At 37.7% G+C, this 17,425-nt stretch overlaps 1 protein-coding gene across 1 annotated transcript in view; it reads left to right on the top strand.

Moving 5' to 3' along the window:
* SLIT3 (slit guidance ligand 3) overlaps nucleotides 1-17,425 on the top strand; it is a 504,299-nt gene that overhangs the window by 11,288 nt on the left and 475,586 nt on the right. The window contains exons 2-3 of the mRNA XM_069869312.1: nucleotides 12,412-12,483; nucleotides 14,553-14,624. Coding sequence (XP_069725413.1) covers nucleotides 12,412-12,483; nucleotides 14,553-14,624 — 144 coding nt within the window. The remainder of the gene's footprint in view (nucleotides 1-12,411; nucleotides 12,484-14,552; nucleotides 14,625-17,425) is intronic.

Raw genomic sequence — 17,425 nt, 5'->3', positions numbered from 1 at the left:
GATCTGAATTTTCCTGATGTTTACATGCAGTATGTTTCCCCCCCTGCAATAAGCCTGTTGTTATTGGTTGTGTATTGTATTAAAAAAACCCCAAACTGAGAAAAAGACAAGTGCGTAGAGGGTGGGAAACCAGTCTTATGAAAAGTAGTAATTTTTGTTCATCTTTGTTGCTCACTGTTTTTACTGTGTTCTGTTCTAGAAGTCCTTAATTAACATTAAATTAGCTTTAAGTGCACTGGAGAAGTTATTAATGTTTTAGGAAGCGTAACTTTTTGTCATAAATTCTAGTAATGGAGCTAACTCTGAAGAATATTTATGCTTCCTACAAAATTTGTTACGTTCTGTTATCACAGGCTGTTTTTAGCTTTGATTTACAAGGTCTTCCTATTTGAGAGAGTGAATGTGAATTAATTTTCTCTACCTTAGGTAAGAGTCTTGCTCCATTTTCAAGTGGAATTTTCAAGGAAATTTTCAATTTCCATTTCATTTCTCTACGTATTCGAAGACTGTGACCCAAAGCTTACCCTTCTCCAGGCTAAATAAGCTGAGCTTCCTCACTCTCATCTTATGTAGTCAAGCCCCTGGATCATTTCAGTGCTATTTCACTGCACGTTAAGATTATTGACATCTATCTTAGACTGATGAGCCCCAAACTGGACACAGTATTCTCCACATAGTTGAGGAAGATGTTGTTCTCCCTTAATCCAGATGTATTTGAGTGTTGAAGGCAGTCAGGTTGGTCAAGTATGATGTCAGTCTGTTGATTGTTGCATTGTCTCTTCTGTGCCCGGAAATTGCTTCCAATAGTACTTTTCTGGGGACCAATGTGAGGCTGATGCTGACCAGCCTGCAAAGCAATATAATTTTTAACAATTTATTTTGAAGTTAAATGTAATATTAGCCTCTATCAGAAATGTAGAGCAAGGCTGCACTGTGTGAGCCAGATCTATCTGCACCAACAGATGCATTCTGTCTCTTCCCCAGGCTTATAGGGGTCAGATTGATGTCTTGCCTATGTTGACTGTTTTTGTCCTTGAACATTGTCTTTAGACCCACAGACTTTAGGAGTCTGTCAGCGAAGACATAACACAAAGTAGGACTGTGCACCTCAATCTGTCACTAAACCATCACTGTTTGCTTATTCTGTCATTGTTGATGTACTGCTAGATGATTTTCTTCATGACTCTTGCCAGTTTGAACTCTAGCTGAGCTTTGACTTTCCCAATACCATCACATAGTTTTTGGGCAATCTTTCTATACTTCACTCTTCAGCACTGGAGCTCAATCTTGAGATGCCTGTTTAGCCAAGGTGATATTCTAGTATACCTGCTCATTGTCATCAGTATCTGGATGGGATGTTCTTCTGCTAAGGTTATTCTAGGCTGCTTCTTGCAGAATGTGCCCCATTAATCCCCAGAATTCTGAGAAATTCTAGAATTCTTTGAAACTGAATTCTGCTCTCCTTAAGTTCAGGGTCTGCCCTCTGCTTTTTGCCCTCCTCACATCTCTCAGCCTTTTGAATGTCACTTAGTTGTAATTGCTAAAGCCAATAATTCTACTGAATATATTGCCCCCATTCACTTCATTGTTTGTGTGTAGCAGCTAAAGCAAACTTAACCTATGGTTGGCCCATCTAACACATATTTTTGGAAGCTATGTCTAACATGCTCTGGAAATCTCCTATCTTGTTGGCCTGCCTTTCCAGAAAACACCAGGGAGATTTAAGTCCCTCATAAGGGTCTGTGATCTGGAGACTTCTTCCCATTAGAGTGTTGTTCTCTCCTTTACTTTGAGTGGATAGTTGGTAAGAAATTCCTGCCACACTATCGCCTTTGCTGTCTTCTCCTCCAGTCCAGACCTGCACACTCAATAGGGCTCTTGCTTAGTCCACAGAGGAACTCCAGACATTTGAGCTATGGCTTCACTTGAACAGCAGCCTCTCCTCCTTGCCTGGCTTTACTGAGAGCCTTGTGTTCAACCACCACCAAATGTACATACAACTATGAAAATTGTCACACCATGTTAGTACTTCTAATGATGTTGTATTTCTTTATCTGTAGCCAAAACATTAGCTTCCTGCTTATTTCATAAGCTTTGTGTTTTTGTACTGGAACATGAGGTTATGCTAGTACAGCCTCCTGACCCATTTAATTCTTCCTGTAGGTTCTCTGTCTTCCACAAGGACATAGGTGACGCTGCCTAGTGAAATCTGGAGCACATCAAAACTAGCTATAAAACTTTGGGTATAAAGGTGAGGGGTATGGGATTATAAAATGTGTGTTAGAACATGAATCTGGCAGCATAACATTTCCTTTATGTGTAATAAAATCTTCAAACTATAATTATTAGTCAGGAATTCCCATGAGCTAGGACAAAGATGTGTTTCCTTGGAGCAAACAGAATACTTGAGGAAAACGGACTGAGTAATTCCTTTCTGAAGATCTCAGGTATCGTATTTAACAGCAGCCTGCTCAGAGAGGAATTCAGCCACTGCACAAGTGGCAAAAGCTATTTTTTCCCTGGTGTTTTTGAACACCTAAGGTTTGCCAAGTCTTATTTTTTTTTTCTTTCTGCTTTGATAGGGATAAGGACAGCCATATGTTGCCTGCAAGCAGTTTCAGATCATTTGGACACTTCATGTGGTATATTAACCAAGCACCATTGTCATGAGCTTAAGAATGGATAGCTTATTCAGAAAATTAGGTCACTTAACCTCTAAGATCAGTTTTCTCATTGTTCAGACAGAAAGAAAACTCTGAGTCATACCTGAAGCTTTCTGTAATCAGAAGGAGCAATCTGATTTTTTTTTTTTGAAATAAAAGCTGTATGATGTAGGTCTGTTACAAAAGTGTGATGGACTACAGCATGGAGTTTGAACATTCCAGCTATTGTCTGCCTATTTAATTACTATGTAAATTATTCTGGAAACTGAAACTGTCTAGTGTTGTACATATGGTGCTATCCAGCAAGAACAGCAATACATATTAAATGTTGGGTTTTAAGTTTATCGTTATTCTGGTTTAACACAGATAGCAAGCTCTATCATAATCATTGGATCCCAATATTACTTTGTTAATACTTTGGTAATCTGTGTAGCACTTGCTACTGAAGAACTGGTGATTGTGATAGGGCTTGTTTTTTCTCTACTCGAGTTCCTCTAGGTGTGACCTCTTCTTACACAGATGAGAGAAGGAGGTCTATATTCTCCTACCTACCAGGCACTTACAGATCTCTCATGAAGCTTTGATTAAAGTCCAGAAAGCCCAGCCATCCTGGCCTCTGTTTACATTTCATATGCTACAGTTTTCCCAGTAGCCTGTTAGTTCTCTCTAATGTATCTGTGCCTTTCATCTACTGGAGAGCCTGCAGCTGGGTATGGTCTTGCAGATGAACTGCCAGAAATCCTGAATACAAGAAATTAGTCATGTCTTCCAAACTCTTAAACCTTTCTGGCTATGCACTTGCTAGTACAGCCTGGGTAAGGGTGGCTCTCACTGTGGCAAAGGCACACTGATGGTGTTCTGAGTCCCAGCGGGACTTTAAAGCTCCCTGCCCTAGATGCTCCCTTTAAAGCTCCCTGAACTAGATGATGTGGAGTATTTACGGAGTACCAGTCAGTGAATGGAGAAGTTGGTTGGGGAAAGAATTGTATGCTCTTCAAAAAAAAAAAAAATCAGCTGTTTTAAGAAGAGAAAATTAGATAAGAATGAAGTCTTATATAGGGATGGTATGAATCGTCCTCTTTCTAAAAAAACCCAAACCTGAAATTACTTCGTCTGGACATGATTTCAAAGCGTTTTTTTTTATCTTTTTCTTTGCAAGTGATGTTCGTACTCACCAAAGTGATTTGGAAACTAATGAATTTTGTGTGTTTCATCAAATCCAGTCCTGGGAGTTTATTTCCTGTGTTGCAAAAGTTGAGATGGAAATATGTTAAATCTGAAGATATGCAGATTGTGCTGCCAGAGGGTTTTAGGGCAGTGTTGTAATCAAGTAGTTTATCGTAGTAATTTTGAAATTCTTGGACTGACGGCATAAGAAAGTTGCCAAGCGCTTTCTGTAGGGAATTACAGTCATTTAAGGTTAAGAGGCTAGTGGCAGTCTATAGCCTTTAAAGATAAATTAACTCCATAGCAGAAATCCTGGAGAATGGTTAAAATAACGAAGTAGATACCAGGTGTGAAGACTGCAAAGGGTCACCGAAAGCTGCTCTGTGGAAGCAGTTTGCACGTGGGAGTGGGTTTCTCGGCTTTGGATGGTTATGTTCCCGAGCCAAGTAGTCGTAAAGATAGGAGGGCTTTACTGAATAACCTTTTGCTTCCAACCCTGCAGGTAGCTTTCATTGCAAATTAAGGAGGTATTCCTTGTGACTTTCTGCTTCTAAAGTGCAGTAGGCAGCCGAATGAATGGTTAACTTGCCTGTGAAAATGTGTGTTTCCTCCAGTGCTATGTGTTCTGGGTTACCTTGTAAAGTGTTTGGGGGCTGGGGAAACAGATCTAGCAGGAAAATTTTAAAGAGATGACTTAGCTCTCATTCTAGCAGGTGATTGGGATCAACAGAGTCCTTTAGCAGTGCAATGGCAAAACAATAAAAGCCTTGTTTCCCCAAGAATGTGTGCTGCTTGAGTTATTTGGAGGAATTGGGCTAATGAAAAATATCACTAACTCCTCAGGTTCAGGAATCTGGATTCGGTTGTTAACATTTCAGCTTTAGCCCAGCTTTGTTTTGATGCAAGTTTTGCGCGCTATCTCAGCTTCTGACCTGTTTGGTTCTTAGAGAACAGGAAAGATCTTTATTAATTTAAGTGCATTGTTCTATGTGAGATAAAGTTTATGCGTTCTTTGTTGGGAAATTTTGAAAAATGATGTGGAGGAAAATGCCTCTTCCCTGTAGATGATGTGGGGTGTGATTGAATTCAGTTTCTTTTAGCAGTATTTGGGGTTTATGCTGATTTGTTTGTCCCAGATGTGAGACAAATATGTATACCTTTGAGCTGGTATGTGGTAGCCACTTTGAAAATATAGCAGGAACAGAAACTGATTTACATGTTTGAGGTTCTAGAACTAGAATTATGTACCAGCCTTGTATATGAAGTAGTTGGACAGGAAGGAAACCTAGCGCTATGTAGCTTAGGTAAGAGCTGTCTTTTGAAGTGCATGGTAGTTAATTTTTCTTAAATACGGTATGCAGTTTCTCTGCTCTTATTGAGTTCTTTGTTTATTAATATAAATGAACAAACATTTGAGGACTTGAATGAAGTTACAACTAGTGCTCTGGATTCCCTTCTCTGTAGGTAGCCCATTATTTTCATTTTATGTATTTTCATTTTGTATAGCGTCCTAAGTTAAAGACAAATGACTTAATAAATGGTTTCCTAAATATTGACCGTCTAGGACTTTTGTTTATTGTTGAGATGCAAAATCCATTACTGCCATGAAATGCTTGGACATGTGAGGTACTCTTCAGTTTTGTTGGAAAGAATGCCACTGTGTTGGCCAGGTTGGCACTTGAGAGTTCTCTGAAACTGAGGAAAACTCTTGCTCTGGAGCATTTATTGACTGTGATTAGCTTTAACCAAACAAAATAATTCTTTCTTCGAGAAAGAGAACTAGATTTGAGTAACCTCTGACCAAAACCTGACAGGGTTAGGCCTGGAAGACATTATGCAAAATGAAAATACATACAAACACTTCCGTGTGTGTAGAAAAGGCAGCTAGCACTAGTTCTGAAAAGGAGCTGATTTCCAAGGAACTATAGTCTTGTAAGAGTTGAGGAATTAAGGTAGGGATTCACCTGGGCATATACAAGACTCACACCTATGATGAGAACCCAAACTTCGGATTATCTTGGAGACTACGATGCCTAGGTGGTTCAGCAGGTAGAAGAGTCACACCTGAGTAATACGAACCTGCTATGGTCTAATAGTGTTGTTTGGAATTTTTGTGTCCTTGTATATAAAAGGATTTGAATTTTGTTTAAGGAGTTTTTATTTATGTACAAGTATTGAATTATTGATTGGAAGATTGTTGAGAGACTTCAGGAGAGCTGATTGCCTTTTCTATTGCTTCTTTTGGAAGAGTTGTGGTGTTGTGTTTTCGAACTCAATTCTCATCCTTTGTATTAGAGCTCAGAGCTGTTGAAGATGAGATGGCATATTTACCAAGATATGTGAGTACAGAAGACGGAACCATGTAGTGCTAAGTGGCAAGTGTATTTATTTCTCAAGTAATTAACTTTATACAGTTCAAGGAAGAGAGTGGGGATTGAGAACAGTGTCCAGATGTTTTGGAAGAGTTTTTGTGGCTCATCAGAATAATTTTAAGTTGAAATTTAAGTCGTGTAACAGAGAAAAATCTGTGTAGTCTTAGGGCTGTTTGTGGCTGCATAATGGCAAGTTCCAGAGAATTTTGGTGCTTTAAAACCTTTAAAAGTCTGTTTTAAGTTCACTAGATTGTTTTCAGAGACGAATGAAAGATGAAGCAATTCAGAGGAATTCTTGCTATGAGGCAGGATTTGCTCCAAGCACCCCTGTTTGTAATAAGTGCCTGTGTTGTGTGACTTGCTCTTCAATATCTACAAAATATGTATTGAATTAAATTGTTATTAGGCAATCACAAGACATGTTTATGAGTAAAGCTCTTTTAATAGTTCATCCAAACTCGTTTTAATGATACCTCGTACTGTTCTAGTCCAATTCGTTTTTCTGCTCCCACTGAAATAATTCCTTCTATGTCTCTTTCCTTTAAGCTACCACTACATGTGCATTGTCTGTAACGTGTTTTATCTTTGCTCCTACTTTTTATGCCAAATGTAGGAATATGGTACAGTAAGACCTTCCTTATGTGGAAGGAATGAATCTGCACATAGGCGTTTGTTGATGCTAAATATGTATTAAATTTACCTTTACACTATAGTTTTTTCTATGTCTTTGACCCAGTTGATTTCCTTTCAAAGCTGTTTGCTTCCAATAATTCTTAAAAATGCTGATTTGTTTGAGAGCTAACCAAGATTAGATGTTAAGGTTTAACTTTTTTGTATTTGAAACCCACTAGTGAGCCCATAATCAGCTGCCAAACTTTATAAAGGAAACATAAAATATTATGTTGCCCACAAATACCAGCTGTAAACCACTAATGTCTGTGTTAGTTCAGTAACTTCACAGTCCAAGTTTAATTGACTAATGGGGTAACCTGTGGCAATCTGATTCCTTGCAGCAGTGTTAGACCTACTGTGAACAGGAGGAGGAAATGTTACTTAGTAGTTCATCTATGTTTTAGTCTGTGTTTCTTCAAATGGCAGGTAAACCTTCAGGAAGAGCCTGCTGCAAAAGGCTCCTGTTCAGAAGGTAGACAGTGCTTTTTTATATGGAGACAATAGTTATCAATTAAACCCTAAACTGTTGAAGGAAAGTGGGCTTCATGAAGAACAGCTCTCTTAGAGTGTTGTCCAAGTAATTTACTTAGAGAAATGGAAACCTTCGTTTTAGCTATTATCTTTTGGAAGGGATTAATACTGTGATTGACGTTGTGTATACAATATAGGCTGTGGCAGTCTCCAGGAGTAAGAAGCGATCTCAAGACTCATAGGATCAGAGAATAGTTTGGTTTGGAAGGGACCTTAAAGATTGTGTATTTCCAACGCCCCTGCCACGGGCAGTGTCACCTTCCCCTAGATGAGGTTGCTCAAAGCCCCATCCAATCTGGCCTGGAACACGTTCAGGGATATGGGGCATCTATGACTGCTCTAGGCAACCTGTGCCAGTGCCTCACCACCCTCCCGGTCAACAATTCCTTACTAATATCTAATCCAGATCTACCCTCTTTTAGCTTAAAACGATTAACTCTATCCTTGAACTCCCTGTTCAAGAGCCCCTTTCCACCTTTCCTGCAAGCCCTGTTAAATACTGGGAGACTGCTGTATGTTCTCACTGGAGTCTTCTTCTCCAGGCTGAACATCTTGAAGTCTCTTTCTGAACAGGGAGCTACAGATCTCACCAGGACAAACTTGTTCAGTAGTCCAGAGTGTTCTTGGGGCTGAGTGTAGAGAGGAGGCAAGGTGATGTGTGGGACTGTTCTCATGGATTGGACAGCAGGGGTGGTGTGGTGGAGAGACTGTGTACAACAGCAATGCAGGTCTGTGTGCACTTGTTCAAGCTGAGTAAAGGTGTGATGAGAATTAAGTTTTAACAAAATGGACACAAAAAGCAGGTCGAGTGATGCTGTGTTGCCCTGTATACCTTAGCTGACTTCTGTCTTCCTTGGGAGAGTTCTGACCAACTTAATGGTGTACTTTGCTAGCCCTTTCTGAGATACTGGCAGGGGAAAGCTTCTGAAAGAATGATGTGAAAAGCAGATGGGAAACAAAATGCAAGTAAAACATCAGCTATTTATGTGTTGCTTACTCCAGACTTAATTCTTTCCACTGCTTTTTGCAATCAGGTCACACTGGCACACCAGTGAGTAGTTAATGATGCACCAGGGTGGAAGAACTGAACTGAGAACAGAAGAGGAAATTAAACTGGAAAATCTGAAAAATGTAGTCAGTGATGATTCTAAGGTATTCTTGGAGAAAAGCACGATCTAATCAACAGCATAGAGGCAAATGGAAGAGAATGGCTGGTTTGTGTAATGAGTGCCCTGTTGTTCTATGGTTTTATTCTTTAATGGATCTTGTTAAAATATATTTGATATGAGTCAAGCAAGGATGCCATCGTTCTTGTTCATATAGTTGAAAAGTAATGATATTTTCCCCTCATCTCCTTAATGTTATCATTAGTTCCCATCTGTGCTCAAGAAAATGGTTTCTTGACAGAAGGAGTTCCTCCTATTATTTGTTCATCTTGTTCTAAGATGCATAAAATGACTTTAAGAAGTTTATTCTTCCTGTTTTTAAACTATTTTATGGCATTAGAGTTTTTAGTACTATTTTGACATTTATCAATAATGATTAGAAATGTTAATATTATAGACGTTATTTCTGTGCTCTTAAGTGTATTTTATACTGCTTCAATCCTCCTGAGGTCTTGGATCTTCGATTCGCTTTGAGATAGATGCAAATGCTTAAAAAAGATAATGCTAAAATATCTAATATATTTTTTGCCTCCATGGCTTCTATTTTTCATGGCAGTGTTCAGGAAAAAAATCTTCATTGATCATTTTTATAGTTATTGGTTTGAATTTTAGAGTCTTTTATCTGTTCTTTTTTCCTGTTGTCTGTGGCAAATGAAGTTGCTGTGGAAAAGGTAGAGATCTTCAGGTGTAGCTGCTTTGTCCTTGGTTGCTGTCTTGTAGTCGTATAGGCTGGCGTTTTGTCAGTATGAACAGCTTCATCATCATACTGACTTCAGCTTCATCATCATCATCATTGCAGAATTCTACATACCTGACTATCCTCAGTTACAGTGGCTCATACTGTATTGAGCGCAGCTCTTTGTGGTGGTGTGAGTTTTTTCATCTTTTCAATTCCAATGAGTGGATACACCAGTTTGTTAAAATGATGTTAAAAGGAGCTTAATTCCATATCTTTTTGCATCTGAGATTTAGGGAATACATTAGAAAACGATTACGCGTGTTTAGGTATATGAACAGTTTTCTCCTCAGTTGAGTGAGCACAATTACCTGTACACGTCTAAATATTTACTTTTTTAAGTGGAGGATAGTGTTCATGTTGGGGAAAAAAAAAGCTCTTTATTTTCATGTTTCGAAGCATTTGGGGAAGTTAGTAGATATACTAAAACATCAGTCCTGTTTCCTCTCTGAATTTTGAAAATGTACTTTTTAATAAGCTCAAAATTAAGAACAAGTAATGGCTTTGATTTGACCATGTGGGTTACACCAGAAAAATGAAATTTGTTACCATGACAATGCCTTACATTGAATGTCATAGAAGAATATTACTTCATGTTGGCAGAAAAAAATGGGCTTGATGGAATTTTTTGATAGGAATGGTTGGACTTGATGATCCGGTGGGTCTCTTCCTACCTGGTTATTCCATGACTCTATGATTCTATGAAAGGAAAGAATCACGCTGCAACACTCATGTATTTCTTAGTAGTAGTTCCGTCCTAATAATAAGACTTAATAAAAGGTGAAAGAAGACTGGCTTAAATACCGGCCATACTGGAAGGCTTGAAGGGAACTGCATGTATGATAGAAAATTACTGGAAGTTATTCCAGCCAGGAGCGCTTTTTCCCTATTCTGGGATAATGTGTGAATGATTACAAACAATGAAACTTTTCTGAACGCTTCAGGAGCTCTTACATCAGTGACTGACTGGGCATTTAGAAGCTGTCTCAGGGAGCCATCTACGCAGCCTTTTTCTGAATACAGTCATGATGATTGAGGCATTCCTGGAAGCTGTGATTCCTACTCGTTTCTTTAATCCTTTTTTTCTATCTAGAGAAACACTCAACTTGAAACAGCACTTGAGAACAGCCATCTGATCCCCTGCGTTTATTTCAGGGTCAAGGTTTGTGCAGGTGTCAGATGATATCTAAATGTACTTAAAACTAATACTGTGATCTTGCTTTTTGTCACTGGATTTTACTAGGAATGGAAGAGAAATTTAACTTTCTAAATATAATGCGAAAGAGATGGATCTATCCCAGTGCACATAAATGCAGGAACTACAGTAAAAACTAATTGCATAGGAAAAGCCACTACTTCCTCCTGTGGATTTGTGATCTCATATTCGTGAAAAACCTCTGTCTGGCCTCATGGCTTATTTGTCATATTAGATTATTTTTATTTGATGGGAATAGATGAAAAAAATTGTCAGAATGCATTGTTCACCATCTCATTGTCTTTAGAGAAATGCTGAATGCTTTTTCAACAGGAATACTGTTACCCTGATTATACTTTTGATTTTTAGCAGCTTTTGGTAGATAAAAAATTTGGCTTGGAAGGAAAAAAAGATTACTTCAATATCAGAAAAAATATTTTTTGTAAAAGGCTTCTTGTATCTAGGAGACTGATGCTTAGAACAGGTTTGTGGTGGCACGATGGAGAGTAGGTCTGTTTTATGAATTTTAAGTTTGCTGCATGTTGCTTGTTATGTTAAAATAAGCGTGGCTGAAGACCAGAAGATAGCTTAGCTGTTCGTCTTGTCCCTGTAGGTTGGCACTAGGGCAGGTAGAACAACCTGGACAGGAAAAGAAAAAAGTAAAACAAACCAACAAAACCCCGAAACAACAGGATGTGTAAATGGGAGAGCTCTGGGGGTGCCTGGCTAAGGCAAGTCCACAGGAGAGGGAACAGCAACACGGGACAGTATTTGGAGTGTTCTTTTGTTAAGAAGTGACAGAAAAGCTCTTGATGTTGGGAAACAAATTAGTCTTGGTTTTCTGTAACACTAAGGGCACCAAAGTTTGTGTACTGGGAGCTTCCCTTAAGTATAGGATCAGTCTGGGGAGAGGGAATAGTTTATGAATTCCTGTATTTTTAATTCAATCTTTCAATTAAGCATAATTTGTCTCAAACTGAAGTGTTTTGTTTTTGTCTATTCTGTTGAAATGTAGGTTTAGATGTGAAATTGTTCTGTGGTTTTGGTATGCTCGTTGCAAAGAAAAGCTCCAGAAACTTGGACAGCTCAATGTTTGGTTACAGTTGGTTTTCCCTGTTGTCAGAGAGATGCCAGTTAATAATTAATTTTGAATCAAGGGCATAAATTTTGAATCGAGGGCAGACTGAAACAGTGCAGGAGGTAGTACTTGGTATGTGACCAGACAAGGAAAATGTGTTGGTGCATAACAAAGGTGTTTGTAAATTGAGTGTATAATGACAGAAGGCAGGAGTTGGGCAAAGGGTGAATGCACCTGGGGGAACAGGTCAGTGTGATTAACAGTGTTGTCTGAAAACCAGCCCTTCCAAAAAGCTGTGATCTGGAGGATGTCCAGTTAGGGTGCTTGAGAAACAAAACATAAGCTGTCCTTATAGCTTTGCCAATCTTTTAGTTGCCTGAGTACACCTACACTTGGAAGTCACTAAACTTATTTTCTCCTGAAGGTCCATGTAGCCCAAGTTTCTTTGGTGGGCTACAGTCACTTGGGTTAAGAACAAACTTGCAGTTTGATCATCTAGTTGCTGCCAAGGACTGTTTCAGCTGCATCGTACTAGTCGGGTCTAAATACATTTAGCCTCTTACAAGAGTGTAGCCTTGAGGGAGAATGCAGCATATAGTGAACACCACTACTAGAAATGAAAGTGCAAGAAATTTCTTGTATGAGAGAACCATACTCAGAGGAGGAGGCAAAATGCATCAGAATTGATGACTTGCTTCTTGAGATTTTAATGGAAACAGTTTGTACAATTTGAGCAGCTGATAGATGTTTCAGTGATGGAGGTACTTTCTGCTAATGGAAATTTAGATGCCAGTTATAGTGTCTGAATGCTGGTTTCTTTTTTCTTTGCAGTGATCTAGAAAAGAATAATATCACAAGGATCACAAAGATGGACTTCACAGGACTGAAGAATCTCCGTGTTTTGTAAGTATAACACAAAACTTGTCTCTCTTTAAAAGACTGTTTTAGGATGCTAATAATGATGTCCATAATTCTAGAAGTCAGATGCTAGTAATTCCTGCATGTTACTTGTGCAATCACAAGGAAACCTGTGATATTTTATTTTAAATCTAATATGAAGTGATAAATAAAAAACTTGGAGGTAGTGCCGTCTCTTGATCTAAAGCTGTAATTGAAGAACTTAGCTGTACTTGTAAATGTGCCTTGAACATCAAAAAGGGGAACATCAGTGTATAGGATTCATAATTTTTCAATTCCTATTTTCTATGAATCTCAAAGAGCACCACAAATTTACTGAGGAAAGTTAGAACTACTTCATAAATAATTGTTGTAGTTAGACATAGACCTTTTTTTTAAAAAAATCTTGGGTTAAAAGAACAAGTAACAGATTTTGAAGCTCTTTCAGTCCTTGCAGGAAAAGCTTGAGGTTCTTTCTCTTTAAAGTGAATTCATTTTTTCCCTTGAAATTTCTCTAACAGGTTTTTGTGAATTAGAACAAGCTGTTTACATCCCACTCACTTCAGCTTAGAAGCAGATATCGCTTTTGACACTTGTGCCAGAAATACTGTGGGCATCAGGTTTTGGCTTTGTGGAAATTAATTTCCTTGCATTATCTTTTTATGTAGAATTAAATATATATTTGGATATGTATCAGACGGGGAGAAAAAGAAAAATCTAGATGAGAGAAACAAAATCATTTTGTATGTTTTGTACTGCATTAGTTGAGGCTTAACTTAAGTTTTTCCAGTTTCTAGAGCTTTCATTTCAAGTAACTGTTGCATTCTGCCTTCAGTAGGCTTCTATTTGGGCACTGAGTGCTACTGTAGTGATGCACAGAAGGGAGTTGCTCAGTGACTACATTTGCTGTGTGTGCCATCTAGTTCACTAGCAGTATTTCACTGAACTATTGCACTTGTTTCTGTCCTCATCTTGCGTTGGTCTCAGCACTGACAGAGGCAGGTTGGTTTTGCCACTCTGACTTCTCCTTCTGAAACAAATATTTCTCAGAAGTGAAGAAACATGAATAATCCCACCAGCACCCCCTGAAAAATGCCTTTCTGTAATTAAGTATCACAATCAATGTTGTTCTTTGACTGTCTCCTAAAATAGGTCCTTAAGCCTTAACTGCTGAACTGTTACAATTATTTGGTGGTAATTCATTCAATGAGTTCATTGAATACTGCTAGGGGAAAGGCAACTACTTTGTCTTCCTGCCTTAACACGTTTGATCAAGTTGTCATATGCTAAGAAAACATTTAAAACCTATTGGAAGACTTTTTGTTTCTGTAGTGCTACTCTCATCTCTAGCTGTGGAGTTGTTTGGATTTCCTTGGCTCCCATCCCAACTGCCAATATAATTTCGCAAGCCTACTGAAATATGTGTACTATACTATGATTAATGTCAGTACTTGTTTTGGTTTGGGTGGTTTTTTATGGTGTCAGACATAGCCTGATGCTGCTGCAGTCATTTACACTGAATGCTCTTAACAATAAGGAAAATATGTAACAGCCATATCCACATGAATTTTGTGTTCTGTGTGCTTTACGTCACACACTTGTCTAGTCTTTGAGTAGTGTGGTGTTAACCACAGAAGTGATTAGGAATTTACTCTGGGATAAGCCTGAGGTCTTTGCAGAACGTAAAGGATGGCTAAAAATACGTTGGCATGGAGTGGGTTAACATTGGCTGTAGGACTCTGTTACCTCAATTACTTTATATCACTTAAATGTGATACAGTAAGGACGTAGGCATTGGACTAGACCAATGCTTCCCTGAGCGTAATGGTTATGGTTGTAAAAGTTGAGGATTCCAATTGTGACCACTGAATCTGGCATTCAGGAGACCATTTGTGTGTTTCCTGTTAGGGACCAAGACAAACGGTGCTTTTCTGTCCAGATTTTTTTAGCAGTCTCTAATTGTAGCTGTTATTGCTGTTTCTCTGAACAACAATTTCGTAGCATGTGTGAAGAGAAGCAGGGAACCTCTTCTATTGTGTTGGTCTTACAATTAATTGGTGTTTTTGGAATTGCAGGCACTTGGAAGAAAATCAGATTAGTGTGATAGAACGTGGAGCATTTCAGGATCTAAAGCAACTTGAACGGCTGTAAGTATCAATATTTTTGTAACTGTGGAATATCTGCGAGTTTTCTACTGCAGTGTTAATAGTCATTCATAATATTTCATGTTTATAAAACTAAGTTCCCTTAAGGAAAAAAAAATGACTACTTGCCTAAACCATGCTCTTAAACACAGTTGAATTTATATTGTGTGACAGCCAATACTTGACATAAAATGCACGGTTGCTTGCCAAGAAAATAGAGCTGTTGGTGACACCAGAATCTTAACAACTTTAGCAAAAGGATATTATCTGGGCAAGTCTTCAAATTGATATGTAGGTAAAGAAAGTTTTGTTCCTAATTATTTATTATTATATAGATTTGCGTTTATATGTAAATGTGTGGTAACGGGAGTTGCAACTGTCTACTTTGAAAACCACACCATTTCTGAAACTGCCTTTAGACTTTATTTTCTGGTTAGCTTCATTCCTTTCATGTTGCATAATGACACAGATACCAGTGGATTTCAGCTTATTGTGCTAGACTTAGTGGAGGAAGGACTGTAGATTTTCTCTGCTTTTGGTAGCAATTATTTTGTTGCCTTTTTTTTTTTTTTTGCCAAAGGTGAATGTAAGAGGTTTCTTAATCCAGAATCTGATTTATAGAAAACTACTGGCCCTGCAAGACTATTAAATTAAATGTCAAACTGCACAAGTAATGCTACGTCCAATTGCTGTTCTTAACTGGGTGGTACTGATTAGCATTATCAGGAAGCTAGGTTCATTTTGTCTGATGATGATGGGAGCAGAACAAAATCTCCGTAACACTGAAATACTTCTGGGAATTATTCTTTGTTAGAGGTAGGCAGCTAGAACAAAATTGCATGCTGGTTAGGAATGCCTATTAGTTAAATGGATAAGCAAGGGGGTATATGCTTGATTGTTAACTCTGACTTCAAGTCATTTGTTGCAGGACTTGGTATGTTCTAACTGATATTTTCTAATGCAGCTTTGAGTTAAGTTCAAGTAAAGTCTGGAGTTTAAAGCTTATGCTGTTTTAGAACGGTTTCAGATGATTCCAGGATTAAATTTACATTTAAGTTGTTTAACCAGTGCATTGAACGACTAAAATGAAAGATTTTTGTCATGAATTACAAAGCTCTGTTTATGGCAGTAAGGGAAATTCTGACCATAACCCATTTTTACCTATATACAAGGTGAAAGCACTTCCAGGATGAGAGCTTTGTTATAGTTGATTTACTTCCCATTTCTGGGGCAGTTAGAAAAAAACCAAACAGTTTAATTTTCCAAAATGAGACCTAGCCTGACACTGTAAAAAAACAGTTTGTTCATGTTGAGAGTCAGTATCCGAACTACTGAGTCCTAGTTTTAAGCACTTTTTCTATTTGTGTGTATATATATAAAAAGAATAAATCTCTTGTGTCTCTGTTTAGGTAAAGATAGATTTTATTAAACCATGAAATGAATTCTCAAAACACTCTGGGAGAAGAGCTAGCTGTTAGTAACCAGACCTCAAATGTCATCTTAATGTGTTGTTTTTCTGTAAAGTCTGCTCTGTTAGCAAAGGAAAATCAAGTATTTTGTGAAACCAGAAGTCAGGAAATATGATACCTTTAATAGTGTCCATTTAAGTATGTAATGTTTGGAGGTCTTGCTTTTTCTTTTTGCTTGTGTGAACTCTTAACTTGGCCTGTTGAACATACTGCATCTCTGCTTCTCTTTTAGGATTGCCTGTCATTAAAGTATTTCCTAAATGAATGTAGTATGAAAAGGCCTGGATACTTGCAACTTTTTGGTATTTTAGCTTAAATCATTTCTAGGACTAAACTATAAATCTGATTTTTTTATTATTATTATTTTTTATTTTTTTCGTGACTCAGTAGGCTTTGGAGAATGAACTGTGGAAAGTTTGGCATAACTTATAAGGGCTAGATTGCAACATTTTAGGTAATATTCAAGCTATTTTATGAAGTATTGTCAAACGTTGCAAAATGTTAATGAAGAAAGCCTGATGGTTGATTTTTTTAAAAAACTGGCTTTTTTCCATTTAATTTCTTTCAAATAACAAATAAAAATTGCTTATATTGCTTTGATTTTGGAATAATGTTCTGGTTTGATCTATGGAATTGAATGCAAAAGTAATCATTACCTTACTTTTAAACAAAGCAGATGCATTGGGTTGAACTTTAAAAAACAGGAGTAATTTCTGTTCCTGGCAAAATACCATCTATAAAGGTCTTTACTTCAAAGTAACAGTGGAACTACATTGCTCTGCTCCCTGCCCCATGGTAAACATTCAAAGGATATAACCTCAGATTAATCTTATTTTAACTCAAGACACTTTTGTTTATCTGGGTGTTGAGGCAAATCCATCATTACTAACTGAGTAAATTAGTGAAATTTTCTTTGCAGTATCCTGCATACCTATATGTAAGTAAATTTTAAATGAATGTGTTAGCTATTGCTGTTGAGAAGGCCAAGGTGGTGGCTTTACAGTTAATGGCTTTTTACTCTGATTTTTCATTTTTTATACTTTTGTGTTGAAGAATAATGCTGACAGTAGTGATGGAGCATCTAAAGGCATTATTTAGGTGTAGAGCAGGGTATTGTCAAAATTGTATGTTAAGTTAATTAAATCTGGCAATATCAATCGAAGGAAGCACATAATGCGAGGTATATTACAACAACAGAAAGTACAAAGTTGAGCAATTAAGTGGCATGGAAAGTAGAAACCAGTTCTTACTTTGGCATGTTTTTAATTAGCTTTCCAAATACCCAGGCATTTTAACCTCTTAGCAAAATTCAGTGTCTTTCGTGTAAGTTGTTTT

This window comes from Phaenicophaeus curvirostris, chromosome 15 (assembly GCF_032191515.1).
Source record: "Phaenicophaeus curvirostris isolate KB17595 chromosome 15, BPBGC_Pcur_1.0, whole genome shotgun sequence".
Classification (NCBI taxonomy): Eukaryota; Metazoa; Chordata; class Aves; order Cuculiformes; family Cuculidae; genus Phaenicophaeus; species Phaenicophaeus curvirostris.
Note: the sequence above shows the minus strand (reverse complement) of the source record. Positions and strands in the feature narration are given on the sequence as shown.